General features: G+C 33.4%; 1 protein-coding gene across 1 annotated transcript; it reads right to left on the reverse strand.

Annotated features, from left to right (window-relative positions):
• Positions 1–760: 760 nt before the first annotated feature.
• LOC112023416 (alpha-L-fucosidase 1) lies at positions 761–4,069 on the reverse strand. Its single transcript, XM_065783099.1, has 3 exons — positions 3,360–4,069; positions 2,428–2,664; positions 761–1,690 (listed from the first exon to the last, which is right to left on the reverse strand). Exons 1-3 carry the CDS (start codon positions 3,956–3,958, stop codon positions 922–924), a joined length of 1,605 nt encoding a protein of 534 aa, XP_065639171.1. The 5' UTR covers positions 3,959–4,069; the 3' UTR covers positions 761–921.
• Positions 4,070–17,081: the final 13,012 nt, after the last annotated feature.

The following is a 17,081-nucleotide window of genomic DNA, read 5'->3' on the forward strand; positions in this document are numbered from 1 at the left end:
TCCATCGTGGAAAGGACAGTCTAGCAAATGTATATCCTTTCGGAAGGCCTCCTTTACAATTGACTATTGTGTAAAGTCTATAGAGTAGAGAGAAAATTTTCAAGGGACACGCTGTTTTAAGCTCATCAAATCAAACTAATTGCATTTTGAGTGCAGTAATGCTGCATTACTAGCTAGTGCACTAAACCAGACCATGTAACATGCTATGTTATATCCTAATCAAATTATCTTACGCATTCTAACTTCAATTTCATGGGCTTCAACTTGGTCACAGTAAGATTGTGTGTGTGTGTGTGTGTGTGTGTGTGTGTATAAGAGAAATCAAGCCACAAATGAAAATAATACTTCTTGAGTGCATTGTTTTCAGAAAGCAGACATGTCTGTATTAGAAGACATCATAAAAGAGAAAAAAGAATAATAATTGACCACACAGTAAGGTCCAAATTATGGTGATAGTGATACTAGGCAAGGCAGTCTCATTTTCTCCCCTCCTCCAACAAAGCTAAGGTCTGACTAGAGGAGGAGAAAAAAGAACTAAAAAATAAATAAACAAAGCAAAGACAATAAGAGAACCAAGCTACAATAGAGATCACAACTTTGTTGAGTCTCCATTTACTGCACCATAAGGGTGGAAGATGCCTCTAAAAGCAGCTGGATCTTCAGGAACATGCGAGTTAAACCAGATAACTAGATATGCTATAACTTCAGCTTCAAGTGCACTCTGTTCATATTTGAAGATCTACTTTCCAAGAATGCTCAGTAACCAAAAAGAATTTAGAAATTGTGATTGATCTCAATAAAGAGGCCAAGAAATGTATCAATTTGAAAGCTGTAATTTTGCATATGAGAAATCTTTAAAGAATGAATATCATAATAATTAAACAATCACACATACAATTATGCACCAGAAAATTTCAAATTCTATAGACTATCAATCTGAGAATGGTTGTATGTCATTTGCCGAAGTATTTGACTGCTATTGAAATGTGTTCTTGAGCTTGTGTCAGATATGTTGTTACTCACTATGGAGCCTTGATCCATATAAATTCCAAAGTAAGAAATGAGTGGATCTGCCCGCGACTTGTTGATGACAAACCTCAAGTACTGAGATTTTACAGTTGGAAACTGCAACAACCTCTGATATCCAACCGTAGTGCCATTGATCACATTCTTCCATTTCCCATTTTTGTTCAAGATCTCAAGGTGAAATTCAATAACCCGCTGTCCCATGTGAATTGGTTCTTGAACTTGCAGAACATTGAAAGACAGTAATTCTTGAAGGTTTAAATATAAGACCCAATCAATTTGATTCTCCTCAGGGGCCCAATAGGTGTAAATATTTTCTTTCAGGACATTGTGGGGGTCAAAACGAGAATCATAAATGCCTCCTCGTGTACTGCTGGCATTAACAAAAGCATTGATAGCCAGATTATAGGAGAATATGGACCTTCGGAGGTCACTGAATTCTTGAAGCACTGTTATGTCTTCAGCTGATATAAGACCCGAAGAGTTTGGGGGCACATTTAGTAACAGCAGACAGTTTCTACCAATTGATTTGTAGTATATGTCAAGAAGATTTCTTGCAGATTTTGGAGCTTCCGATGCATGCCAAAACCAACCAGGCCTGATTGAGACATCACACTCAGCTGGTACCCAGTCATGACCAACTGGATCTCCTCCCCTTGAGTATCTGTTAGACATATCAAACATATCTGAATGGAATGGAATACTTTATTGCACTAGGAAAGGATGAGAGACATTAAAAGATAGTCTTCATGGGAAATAGCTATTTCTTAGTGTATCTCTTGTCCTGTCCTCTCATTCTTTCAGGGATCAAGTATGCATAGTGTTTCCAGAAAGGTAACACTTAATATTTAAATTAGCACTTTAAAAAAATTTGAGATACAATTATAAACAGATAAAAGTAATTGTAAACAAGGGCTGAAACAAGCATACTTTATTAAATGAGACTGAGAACTCATAGCAATGAGATCTCTAATTAATAAATAGTATAAAAAGTTCCCACTAAGTTAATGGTACATTGCAGGATCACATCCATGTACTGCTCTGTAGTATTAGATCGAGTTTATTACTGAAGTATGAACATGAGAATTATTATTTAGGGATTAGAAAATTCTGCTAAAGAGCACTTATCTGCCAAGTGCATCAGCGCATACCACATGATCTATGAATGATGCAGGGAAAAATGAGGGCAGAGCAATTGGTATTGAATGGTAATGGGACTATAAGTTATAACCAAATAATTCATCTTGAACCAGGCAGAAACTTCAGAAGACTTTTAATGAGCTGTGTGCAACTTAAGAAGTTGTTCTTAATAGTCTATTCCAAATGCTAGAAAACCTCAATCTATACCATCTTAAGCAATCAAATTCACTAATGGGAGCGAGGGACAAAAGTGAAACTCACTGAGGATCAGTGCCACCAATCTGGGCATCACTCCGGTTGAAAAGAGACCAGCAAGTAGACTCAGCAACACCAGCCTCATCCCCAATCCACCTGGTGTCTGGACCAGCATCAGAAAAAATGACAGCCCCAGGCTGGAGCTGATGAATGAGACTAAACCAACTGTCAAAGAAATACTCCATGTCCTTCTCTCCTTCCCCTTTTGCACCATCCAACCATACCTCCTTGATCTCTCCATACCTGGTCCAATTTGAAACATCATTACTATAATTCTCTGAAAGACTGAATCTCTAACCGTGGAACTCATAACACAAATTAGCAAATTACTAAAAAAGTTCAAATTCACCAAAAAGAAAGAGAATTAGTCAGTTGAACCAACACAAACAATAATCTACTCCTTAACCAAAAAGCAATCTTCAACAACTTCTTAAACCTAAACAATTAGGAAAAAAATCATACAGCTGATAATGTTAAATATCAACTCAACTAAACTCCAGATGGCACAAAAATGATTCATACAGAACAAGAATCCGATTTTTTTTTTTTTTAAAAAACAAATATATTGGAAAGAACCCAAGGTTCAATAACCGCTAAATCAAATAATGAACAATCCAATTAATAAACAAAACAATGCATAGTCCATAACATGAATTCTCTGATAACATAAGAGATACATCAGCCTGAATTTTGAATAACATAAATTCTTCCACAATTGCTTAACAAAACTCCAACCCAGTTCACAAAAACTCATATATATAACTCAAAATTTCCAATCTTCCAGAATTTCTTGACAAAACTAAACCAACCCAGTTCACAAAAACTCACATAAAACTCAAAATTTCCAATCTTCCAGAATTTCTTAATAAAACTAAACCAATCCAGTTCACAAATACTCACATTTAACTTAAAAAGTGAAAACCCCAATCATAAATTACCCTGTGAGCAACTCGGTCATCTGGCCCATGTAGAACTCATTATACTCCAAAGTCTTGCCATACGACACGTCGTGCCGATCCCACGGCGAAAGATAAAGTCCCAATCCAATGCCTGCGTCCCTAGCAGCATTAGCTAGCTCCGCAACAACATCACCACTCCCATTTCTCCACGGGCTGGACTTAACGGAGTAGTCAGTGTACTCCGAAGGCCAAAGGCAGAACCCATCGTGGTGCTTAGTCGTGAGTATAACGCGTGAAAAGCCCGAGTCTTTGGCGACTCGGACCCACTGAGTCGGGTCAAAGTTTGTGGGGTTGAAGACAGAAGGGTCAGCATCGCCTGTGCCCCACTCGGAGTCTGTGAAGGTGTTGGGACCGAAGTGGAGGAAGAGGGCCATGTTGCCTAGTTGCCATTGGAGCTGTCGAGCTGAAGGGAGGGGCAAAATGGGAAGAGGTGGTGGAGGTTTGACTCGTAATGAATTTACACAAGAAAGAAGTGAGAGGAGGATTAGGAAGATGATTTGGGAAATGGGTTTTGTGGGTTTGTGAGTTTGATTTGTGGTGGTGGTCTTCTTCTTCTTCTTCATGGTGAGAGAGATCATAGGACTGAGTCACACACAGTGACTCAGTGTCTGTGTGAGTGAGTCTCGGGGTTTTTTGGGAAGGTAGAGTTTGGTTTTGTTTGCTTTTGATTTGAGTTTGGATTGACCAAAAGTTTAAGGCAAGACAAGTGCAAGTTGCTGTTATGTCGTTATTGTCTGGGTGATTATTATAGGATAAGGTCAACCGTATGGAGCTTCCAAGCGTATATGACAGTTTTTGGGGCTTTAAATAATACTAATAAGAAATAGAATTCCATAGAGATTTAGGGGTTGATTCGATGACAAATCAAAAAGTAAAAAGATTTGGGTTCGATTCTCATTGGAAAAAAAATTTTGGTTTAATTCTCATTTACACCAAAAATTAATTAATGTTTCTTAACCCAATAAGAATGAGCAATTATAAGAATCCGACACTATAGGTTAAAACTCTAATATTAACTATAACTAGTTTAAAACCTTATGCATATGTATGAATACATTTTAAAATATGCAATTACATACATTTTATCATTCATACAATAAGCTAAATATGGTCATTTATTATATTTTGTTAACTCTTAAAAAAGTTTTGAAAGAATGTACTATAGTAGAAAATGCAAATTGTTCAAGCTTGTGTATTTTATTCTGGGAAATGAAATACTATTTTACTTCTTAACCTAATTTTTGTTATTATGATGCAATAAATTACAATTTAAGTTTTTTAATTATAGTTTTAAAAAGATTTTATTCTTGAATTATCTCACTCAATTTAAATTCAAAATAATATTCTCCCTTTGAAATGATAAGGTCTTTAAAAATAAAAAATAAAAGGTCTCGATTGTTACAATCTATATATATAATTAAAACCAAAGTTGAGAGAAAATCTAATTATGATTTAAATTGGATTTCAATTGTTGTCTAATTTTGCGCCATGTGTCCTATCTAATTTTATTTTTAATTTTTGTTCTAGGTGAGTTAATGTTATGCAGAAGATGAAAAGTCTAATATAAATAAACCAAAAAAAGCCAATAAAAAAAAAAGAGTAAATTCATGTTTACATCCAAAATAAAAAATAAAATAAAGAGAGAGAGAGAGAGAGAGAGAGAGAGTAAAATTCATCTATGAGTTAAAAAATATGTAACTCTTACACTAGGTATAATTTGAACCCATATATGTGTATAATTTTTGTTCTTTGAAAAAATTATGTGTGTAATTGTTAATGTTTTTAATTGTACGTACCATGCATATACACGGGTTATATACTAATTAATGATAAATACTTGTACTAGAATTAAGAAACTAATTTGATACATGGCATAAACTTAGATTTCAATTTTAGAATTTAATTTGATTTTCTTTGCCTATACATGATTGAAAAAAAATAAATAAATAAAGATAGTCATAGAGAGCTACAGATCTCATATGGAATATAAAATAGAGACAAATGGGCCTTCATAGACTTCAATTTTCAACTTCATAAATTGGCTTGGGCTTATGTCATGCGCTTGTTTGGTAATGTCTTCATGGGTTCTGAAAGGACCAGATTTGAGTTCTTTAGCCCAAAAGGTGGATGGACCTAGACCCAAAAAACTCAAAACAATGAATTTGTAAAGAGTGGATTTGGAAAACTAGGCTTTAGTTAGTCAGATAACAAGTAAAACAGGTCTTGATGACAAAAGATTGAAACTAGACAAGTTTAAACTAAATAAAAATGTCATCAGCAGAGTTCGAGGAGACTGATTCTTATATACTACTCTTAAGTTTGATTACAAGTTTGGTTCCTGATTGCTACAGTGTTCTTTCTTGATTTTTTCCATCCCCCTCCTTCCAAGGGCCTCTTACATTATATATCTCCCTCTTAATGATCTTGACCCTCCATTTGTTAATCATCCAAGCCACTACTTGAGTGCTTGTCCTATCGAGCACCCTCTCTAGCTCTTTGTGAGTTGTAATGTAAAGGCTTACTGTTCAAGGGTCTTCTCTGCATAAATGCAGTCAAAAAGTTAGCTGCAAAATATTTAATGCAGTGGCAGTAGCTTTTCCTTAGATATTTATGAGCTTCCATCCCTCTTGTATGTTCACAATACACGTCCCTATCAATAGAACATCCTGAAAGGTCACTTTGAATGATAGAACATGTATTTGATCTGTGCTTTGCTCATTTGAGAAGGTAAGCCTCCTCGAACTACCTTTCTCATTCTCTCTGTTTGCATCTTACTCAGGGGATTCTGAACTTGTCATTCTCACTACTATTTATCGGTCCTCAAGCCAATCAACCTCCTCAAACAAAGCCCAAGGCCCAATATACAATTTTTGGGCCCTTGTCCCTGCAGGTTCTTCTTAGTTCTACCTCTTATCTATTTGCAAACAAAAACCCAGCTTATCGTCACTTAGCACTCAATCTTTTCTTAGAGAGATAATAAAGGGGTTTAGGCCCTTTAGGGTTTAAGGTTTGGATTTCATTTATAATATATATATATATATATATATATATATTGATCCATAAATCATAGAGTCGGACTCAGATCTCCAATAATTGGTGATTTTGGGCTTTAACTAACTGTAAGCCTTTACATTTTTAATTCTTTTAGAGTATTCTCATTAAGAATTGTAAATGCTAAATTTTAACATCAAGTTTGTAAAAAGCATGCCCCATCAAGAATTGTAAATCCTATTAATTTTGCAATCTAGCTATAATGGGCTGCTATCTCTAGCAGCCCACTATAGCAAGATTGTAAAAAAAAAAATTGATTTGTTTAATAAAACATGTGTGTTTCCTTTTCACTTTCCCTCTCACACTTCACCTTTCAACCTTTTCGCATCTATCTCCTCTTATTTTCCCTCTTTTTTTTTTTTTTTTTTTTTGCTGGTTCTCTCTTTCTTCCACGCCTACGCCTCTGCCTCCTCTCCTTTTTTTATTTTCTTCGTCGTCCCTCAACCTAAGCCGCGCCTCCCTTCCCTTAACCTATGCCGCCAAACCCATCTTCGCTTCACTACTCCCTTTGACCAAACCCACCATCATAAACATAGCCTTTGCTCTTCTTCCTCTGAGTGAACCCATAACAAACCCAAGCATTCTCTCCACTAACTGAATCCACTCTTCTATCCCTGAGCAAAACCCAAAAACCCAGTCTTGAAACCCATATTTTCATCTCAAACTGAAGATTCAAGGGAGGGGATTAGGCTTCCATTTGGGTCAGACTGAAGCTTCATGGTATAAACAATGGGTTATTAGGTTTTGTTTTGGATTAGGGATTTTGTAAGTCTTGTATTGTTGTCACAAGGTCATCACCGATTGGGGTAAAACTTCTAGCCGATTCAACTCTAAACAAGTTAGTTATATTTGTCAATCTTTCTATGATTTTAGTCTGAATCTTTTATGGAGCTTTGAAATGGTATTGTAATTCAGCGTGGAGTTTTCGTGTCAAAATATGATGTAAAAGGCAGAATTAACCCAAGATAGAAATGCACTCTCAATTTACTCTAGCCTGACTTGTTGAATGCTCCAATTGTTGTGCATACTTTCCCCTTTTTTTTATGATCTCCTTTGTTTTGTTGTTTTCATTTTGCCTGCAGTTAGATATGTCTTATGATAAGTTCATTGGGACAACTGATCCCAAGTATGAAGCAATAGTGAAGAATTTTACTCATGTGTTCTTGCCAATGGTGATGCGGTTATTGCATTATCTATAGTCAAGCATTTGATTAAAAGCAAGTTTCTTTTTTTTTTTTTTTTTTTTTGGGGTGGGTGCTAGTATTTGTGTTGAAAATCTCCTTTGGTATTTGCAAGAACTTGTCGAGATTACTCGTTGTGTGGAATTCCATTTTATTTTATTTTATATAGGTTCTTACTGATTTCCATTTTCAGATATGCATTGCCTTGTTTGAATGAATGTGTTTATGTATTTGTTGTGATGTGATTGTTTTGTTTGAGAGGTTTTGTATTTATGTACCACAATAGTGTAATGTCTTTAGCTCTGTGAATCTGCTGGATGAGAAAAAATTGCTTTATAACTATTACCCTATGCACCTGAAGCCGTGTGTTTTGTGGAAAGAGGATAATTACTTCTTTGCACTATCAAAATATTAAAATATATTGGAAGAAACTATGACACAAAATCCAAAAATTTTGCAACCTTTGTTCTGGTTAAATGAGGTGAGATAGTAAGTAATTTTGTAAAAACTTAGTCTAGTGTGTCCTAAATTGTGGTCCCTGAGCTTTACTGTAAAAAGATTTTTCTTAGAGGGTTCTTTCAGAATGATTAGTTTTGTGATAAGAGCCTGAACATGCTGATTACGAATGTTGGAAGCTTAATAGTTGCCATATTGTAGTAAATTTGTATTAGATATTGCTATAGTTATTGCTATATGGTAGAATGCGTTTGATAGTACTTACCATTCCAGATATTCTTTTTGAAGAGTAATTATGCCATGATTGCTATTATATTCCTTAAAAAGTTGTGCGCTGAACCAACAATACTTTAAATAAGACTTTTAGTGACATGCTCTATATTAATATTGATTCTGCTGTTGTATGTCAATCATATTGGGTAGGGGAATCATTTTTTTTTTTTTTTTTATAAATTTAATCTAAAATTGTATTGTCAAACTTCTTGTTCTTATTATAGTTCATTGACTGTTATCACATACTTATTTACTCTAATTGTAATTATTTACTCTTTTTGTTGATTCTAATTTTATATTGAACTTCAGTTGATTGTACATTATCTACTTATAGACCCACAACAATACATGTCGATTTACACTGGTATCATACAAGGGCAAATTTATGTTAACTCTTCTTTGTTGGGTGTATCCCAAAATAACCCAATTTCTTCCCCTAAAGTTAAGATCACCACCTCCAATAAACTGCCGAGACAAGGTACCAACTTTAGTGTAGAGGAAGATAATATCATTGTTTCAACATAGCTCAATACTAGTATTGGTGTTGTGTATGGTAATGAGCTGAAACAAGAAACATTCCGTGAAAAAATTTAACAATACTTCTGCCAATACAGCCCATCTAGCACTACATGTATTGCTCGCTCCCTATCAAGTCAATGGGGGAATGATTAAAAGGGAGACAAGTAGATTTTGTGGGATCATAGTTGCACTTGAAGCAACCCCTCATTGTGGTACAACCGAACAGGACAAGGTATAATTATATTGCAATAGTTTCAAAATAGATATTCACTAATAGTTTAAAGATACTAATTATTTGCATTTTCTTTTAATTTTTTTAGATTGAAAATGCAAAGGCTATGTATAAAGAAAAAGTAAAAAAAAGACTTTCCATTTGAACATTGTTGGCATGTGTTAAAGCACCAACCAAAATGGAGCATGCCTAAGGAATACTCGAGAGTAGTGCTACCTCTAACTCAAGATTCAATATCTATTGCCGATAGGGATAACATGTCCTTAGTCGATGACACTACCAACTTCGAGAGACCAATAGGTAGGAAGGCTGAAAATGCCAATCGAAAAAAAAAAAAAAAAAGGCTAGTGGAAAAGATGTTGGAGAATACTTGGCAAAGAATATGAAAGTTATTGAGGACTTACAAGAACAAGAAAAGGTGAGTCTTCGCATCAAAGCGGAAAGGGTTTGATTGGAAGAGTTGAGGGATAAGGAAAGAATTCGATTGGAAGAGTTGAGGGATAGGGATAGAGTTCGATAAAGGATGAGAGAATTATGAGCTTGGACACAAGTGGTATGTCCGGTGCACTAAAACTTTTTTATGAACAACTCCAAGAGGGAATCCTTGCAAGACAAGCATCAAGTAAATAGTTTGGTAGTTGAAAGTTGATACATGTAAATGATGTCTTGGATGGATGTATTTTGGTAGTAATTAGATCAACCTTGTTATGTTAGAAAAATGGTTGATGTATTTTGTTGAAACCTAGATCAACTTTGTTACGTTAGAAAATGGTTGATGTATTTTGTTATTTTATACTATATATAAAAAAAAGAAATGTATTAGATTATTGTGTTCTTTGATATTTACTTGCTTCTTTTTAATCGAGCATTTATCTAGACTTTTTTATATCTCATATATCTGACATTGTTAATTTTTGCATATTGTTATTCTTGGTGTTATTGGTGTTTCTTCATGCTTTCATTAGTGGTTTGACCATGGTTTTAAAAACCGGTACGGTCAAAGAACCGGTAAATGGATTGATTACCGGTTTTATGGTCCGACCGGGGTCGAACCAATGGTCGAACCAATGATGTCATAAATAATTTAATTTAAAATATTTAAATATATATATATATATATGAATTTTTATTTTTCATAAATTATATTAAGAAAGTATTTAAAAAAATAAATAATTTTCTTATATATATATATATATATTTATATTATAAATAATTTTTTTTGCTGAATTAGATAAATAATAGTTTGATATTTAACTTTCAACTTTTACCTATTTATTAAAAAAAAAAAATCGAAAACCAAAGTTAAAAGGTCAGAATGACTAGACATGTCATTCATCACCTTTTTGACTTTCATAGCAAATTTTCATTGCAAATGTCAGACTCACTTGCTCACACACGTAACACGTTCACTCTTCTTTTCTTTTTTGTTTTTTCTTCTTTTTTTTATTTCCCTTAAATCTATAACCACACATTACCACCTACCCTCAACCTTAAGGCCTCAAATCAGATTCAAACCCCTTTTTAAATTTTACTCCTCCCCAGTCCTTAGCTTTCTTTCAACACTTTTTTCGGTAATGCAGTAAACTTCATCTCAGCAGCTCCCTCTCAAATCTCAAGTCTTTCTCTTTCTCAAGATAAGTTTTTGATGGTCTTTCTTTACATTTTATTCCAGTTAAAGCCCAAAGCATAGATTTCTTATACATTTCATTCAAAGAAGTATGTCTTTTATTTTATTTTCACCACAAATTTTCCTCAATTTTACTTTAGTGCAAATCTAAGAAATTTGTTCTATTTTATTCCAGTTTTTCTTCTTATTCTTCTTCAGATTCTTCTTCGGATTCAAGAACCGGTTTTTCTGTTTTTTCTAGTTTAACTGACGGTTTCCAGTTTTTTCTGGTTTTTCTTCTATTTTTGGTTTTTAATGATAACCAGACTGGATTGGTGTCTGGTTCCCGGTTGAACTAGTTGAACCGGCTGGTCTGGTCCAGTTTTTAAAACAATGATTTTCTCCACATAAATGCGGCTAGAAAAGTTGCTACAAAACATTTAATGCGATGGTAGCAGCTTTTTCCTTAGATATTTCTCTGTTCTTATCATCTTTATACGTGCATGAAGTTCATCCTTATCGTTGGAACTTCCTGGAAGATTGCCCAAGCCGCCCAGGTATTTGCTTGACTGTATTCTTCATATCCGAGAAGGATAAACTCCTCGGACGATATTTCTTTATCATTTCCTTACGTGATCTTCTGGCTCAAGACCTTTCCCAAGCATTTGCTCCTCCTCAGACGTATCTACATTTTCAAACAAGGCCCAAGGCCCAATATACACATTTGGGATTTTACCCCCCCCCCCAACACACACACACATATATATATATATATATATAAAAGTAAACTCTAAAGTGTATATTGTAGATTATCAACAACAACAACAACAACAAACTCTAAAGTGTATACTTTTTTTTCAAACAAACCCAAAATATATATATATATATATATCTTGTTTTCCATTTTATTTTTTTAGATGGTGTACTAAACATATTGAATAGACTTATCTACCTTAGTTTGGTTTGATCAAATTTTGTCTAGCCAAATGATGAGTTTGAACAAGAAAGGCAAAACGTTAATTTTATCTAAAACCTTTAAAATAAGAAGGTGCCAAGTAACAACTGCGCACCGTTATTGTGATGATTATTCCATAAGTGTAGGTGTTTGTAAAGTGTGGAGGAAGCAAGAGTCGGGTTCAAGTCTCATAGAGGGAACTTCGCATACATACATTTAGATTAGACTAAAGTAAAATTCTATGATTCTATCTCAATTCAAATAAATTTAAAAATAAAAATATAAAAGAGGTGCCAAATAAGTTTCAAAAACCCAATAACCCTACGTGGCCTAAACATCTACATAAAAAGAACAAAGAAGTCTTGCTACTCATAGTTATCTCTTCTTTTTCTTTTCTTTTTAAATATTTATATGTGTTTGACATAGTATTTTGTTTTATGAATAGTTATACCAGCATAAGAAATTATCACAATATTTTCATAATTGTTGAGCTGTTAGTTTTTTATAGGTCAAAATAAAATAACAAAATATTTATTATGAAAATGTTATGAAATTTTGTTGCTGTTGCGACATTTTGTTGCTGTTACAATATTTTTACAATTGCTAAGATGTCGATTTTTTATAGGTCAAAATAAAGTATTAAAATATCAAACCAAAGCCCTCCCCAATTGAAAATAAAGATATTATTAAAATGTTGTGACATTTTGTTTATGTCACAATATTTTCACAACTATTAAGGTGTAAGTTCCATATAGTAATAAAATAGTAGACCGATTGTAGCCAAAATTTACTATTTTATGTGCATTTTTCTTGAGCTGGGTTTTTTTATTTTTTATTTTTTACACACCACTTTTTAAGTATAAAAACAAAAAGTTTTTCACACAAAAAAACTTGGGGAAAAGGAAATTTCTCCCCTTTATACTTGGGTAGTTCACAATTCTCCTAAATTTTAAAACCAATAAATTTCTCCTTTATATTTTAGAAATCAGCAAATAACCCCTACTATTAATCTCTCAATCAAACTCTAACAAAATCTTATGATTCCTAGAATATTCCACTGTGCTATGTCTGAAATACCCCCTCTAAATTTTAATATCTCAAAAAAAATTTAATCATGCTTGGAAAGTTGAAATATTTGTGATATAGGGTATTATATATGTTACGTAGAGAACACTAATTTACTAGGTTTTGATCTTCTAGACCTATAATATTATCTAATGAAAACTTCAATTGCACATATGCCATTTCTTTTTTCTTGCTTAAAGGATGTTCATTAAAAACTCATCATAGTTAAACGCATAAAATGTAAGACAACGATATTCATTATCATTCATAGAAGTTTTTAATTTTTTAGTGAGTGGATGACAGAGTTACTCTAAGTTTTTTAACAAGTTTAATTTTCTTGTTAAATAGCTATTCTAAATTTATGGTGTAATAAAAATTTATATGAACAAGATTAACAGTATATGACATACATTTTTTAGTACAAAGTTTCATAGTTCTTTAAATAGAAGCTCTATTTTAATTTGGTGCCATCAAAACTAGTGATTCATAATATGTCAACCCATTTACTAAACGAATTGTGTTTAGGGTTGAAATGTTTTGACAGGGTTATTAAATATATATTTTTTCATAGAGTTTCGACCTATGACTTCCACTTTTAATGATTGTGCTCTTTTATTATTAGACCAATACATCAATCGGTTTTTAATGTAGACGGGGATCCCCTAGATCTCTTATTCAACAATCAGAGACTTTATGAGCTATGTATTTGAATATCTTTGACAGGATATGACACTTAGGATGCGTTTGTATAATCTATTGGAAAACTGTGTTTTGAGTTTAAAATCAGCGTTTGAAAAAAAAAAAAAAACTATGGGGGTTTGTGGTTGCAAATTAAAGTTTTGGGTTTTAAAAATACTCTTTTAAGCTCCCCAAACACCTAACCAAATGGACCCTTACTAAATATATTAACATGAATTAATATGCTTATATTTAAATACTAAATTTAACAATGAAATTGAACAAAACTACACAAAATGCTATATTAAATACGAAATAAGTTAAAAGACTAAAAGTTAAAAATAAAAGTAATTGAAAATATGTCAAAATTAGATGATACAATTTACACTTTAGTCAAAATTTAATATCTCTAAGGTAGTGTACGGTACACCAACCAAGGCATGAACGAATGCTGACATGGCTGGATTTGGACCCTACGCGTAGAATGGCTATGAGCAAGGAAGATGAACATTGGTTAGGAGAAAGGATCTTTGGTCTATGCCAACGACATGATCATCTTGGGGAAAATGAGATTTGCACTTGACATGGACACCCAATACTCACAAAAAGGGGATAGTGACTTTCTTTTGTTAGAGGTTATGAAATCCTTCCCTCCCATTGGTTAGGAGAAAGGATCTTTGATCCATGCCAATGGCGTGATCATCTTGGGAAAAATGAGATTTGCACCTGATATGGACACCCAATACTCACAAAAGGGGAATAGTGACTCTCTTTGGTCAGAGGTTATGAAATCCTTCCCTCCCATTGGTTGTGCTTGTGCCGGACCACTGTTGGGGACACGTGCATTCCTCTTAAGGCCCTTGATGTCCCTTTCTTTGTGCAAGGATTGCTCCCTACGTAGTGGCAAGGTCACCTTTCACGCCGCTATACTGACCTTGGCGTGCTCATTCTCTCTCCTCCAACCACTAGATAGTACAGCAATTGTATTAGGGTCCAATACGGGAATCACAATGTGACATTTGTCTAGTACCTAGCAACATTCCTCAAACTATAAAAGGAACATGTTGTTGGACTATTAGGGTAAGAATCAGGATAGAACAATAGAGAAAATGGTAGAAAGTTTGTAAGGAAGTGAGGTAGAGAAAAGGTCCCTCCTTTAGTAAGAATATCAATATTCTACAAAGGAAACTTCTATTTTTACATAATACAAAGCTTGACAGAGCAAGGGACATTCATCCTTGCTCACCTGTTTTTTTTTTTTCCCCTTTCAAAGGGTTTTTCACGTACATCCCATTGTCATCTTTACTTTCCTTGCATTACTTTCTTTTTCTCTCGACACCATGGTGTTAAAGCTTCCATTTTTATTGTTTTTGAGCTTTTTCATCAAAATTTACTGTTAGATATCTCACATACTTTCCACACGAGTTTTACAAATCTAACTTACACGTACAGGTAGCAATGTAAATGACCCTGAAAGAAAAAATTTGACAATTATCTTCCTAAATTTATGAGTCACTATTACTTAGATATTTGTTACCTAAGTGTTAGACCTTAATGCTTGAGAATGAGTTGCTACAAATGGTGGCACCTTGCATCAATGATAGTCACATACACTTGTGGGCATGAAAGTGCCATGCCATGGGATGAGCAAGGTTTTTTAAGGCAATAACAGTCTATACTACCTTGTTATGGTTCATGAATACTCTTCTTGGCTAAATGACATTGTGACAGTGGGTTTTGTGAAGGTGATGGACCTGTGATCATGGCTTCGCAAATTGCAGGCCATGTGTGTGCTGCGTAGTATGGAAATCAATCGCAGTGAGTGAGCCATGACATCCTTGCATAGTTGCAAGGCCTTGTCCATGTACAAATTGATGAAGTAATGTGTGAGTTAAACACTTAAACCAACAATTTAGTTTTTTAAAACCATAGCTCTTTTTTAATCTTTAGTTTCATGATCTTGATCTTTTTGTTCTAAGACAAAAGATTTTAATAGTTAAACTAACTGAAATCCACTTTTAATTTTAGGATAAAAACCGTTACACACTCATTTTTTAAAATGAAATTATGAGTTGAAAACATGGTTTCAATTAATAGCTGCTTAATAGGGTGTGTATAACAAACACGCTTAATTTTATCCTTTCCAACTATCAAGTTCTAAATCAAAATAGCTAGTCTGCATCTCAGATTATTAAACTACATTTGAGTGTTTATAGCATAGAATGTACAATTAGAGGCGTGTCAGCTATCAATTAGTGTGTTTTTATTTATTTATTTATTAGTTGATCACTCATAGTAGTAGGTTTTTACACTAACAACATGGATCATCCATAGTTATAATAAATAGCTGCATGTGATATGTCTCCTCTACAATATATACCATGTGTCATTTTGTAATAAAAAGTAGTGGTCCTTGGTGGTTTGTTTGATTGTTTTTATTTTTTATTTTTTATTTGCTAAGGAACTAAGGATATAGGAATAAAATTCGGCAGTTATATATTTTGAATTTTACTTTTATCCTCTACCAATCACAATTTATTCTGTGTTTGAGTGGTTAACGAACAAAATAAAACAAAACCAATTCAAAACAAAACAAAAATAGGAAAAAAAAAGTTTTGTAGTACACCCTGCTATTGTCAAGTACAAAACAATAATACTAATAAAAACTTCACAAATTTATAATAATAAAAAATACATACATACGCATATATATTGCACCTTTAAAAGTAGGATAAAAATCTTCATCCAAAATACTTAAACAAATCTCTACTAATCTGTCGAATTAATCCAACTAATACATCATGTTGGTGCCAAATATAAAACCATAATACTAAAATAAACTTCATGAAAAAAAAAAAAAAAATCTCTATTGCACTTTTAAATGTAGGAAAATTTTCTTCATTCAAAAAACTAAATTGTAAACATCTACTAAACTGTCGACTTAATCCAATTAAAAACTTTACATATTTTTTCTTATAACACTTATTCTTCAAATCAACAAGTTCAAAATCTGAATGAAAGGGGAAGTTTCCAAACAGGCTAATCCACACATTGCTCATTTTTTAATTTTTGCTTCTAAAGTTGTAATGCATCACGTTGCGATCACCTTGCATCAGCATAATATTAGAAGCATAATATTAGAACTTTGGAAAGCAATCGGATAACAACAAGTACTAAGTTTTGCAGGTTCAATACTCAATTTGTTTCTTACTCCATACTTCATGATTTTCTATCATCCATACTTGTATATTACATTCTTTCTTACAAGCATCCCAACACACCCTTGGTACTCAACAAATTTCATGGGATTAAAATAGTTTTTCTTGCATAATGGAAAAGGGAGATGAAATGTTGTCCATTTGTTGGTATTGATATGAAAAACAAACACCATATTGTTGCTAGTAATAAGCCAATGAAGAGACTCAAAAACAGATACAACTGAGTCAAATCCCAAACACTCAAATTTGGGCAACAATCCTACATCTTTCAGTTTTTTCCATGCCCATGTTTTTGAATAAAAAATCTCACAAAAAAGAAAAGAATACTCATAGACTTACAGGTCATAAGTATACACATGGGGTGTGTTGAAAATTTGAGCACAACCATTGCACATTTTTGAGTGAAATGTCGAGTTCTAGGATTTAGTATCTTCTTCCACTATTTAATACTCGGCTTGCAAACAAAA

The sequence above is a fragment of the Quercus suber genome, unplaced genomic scaffold (assembly GCF_002906115.3).
Source record: "Quercus suber isolate HL8 unplaced genomic scaffold, Cork oak 2.0 scaffold_328, whole genome shotgun sequence".
Taxonomy (NCBI): Eukaryota; Viridiplantae; Streptophyta; class Magnoliopsida; order Fagales; family Fagaceae; genus Quercus; species Quercus suber.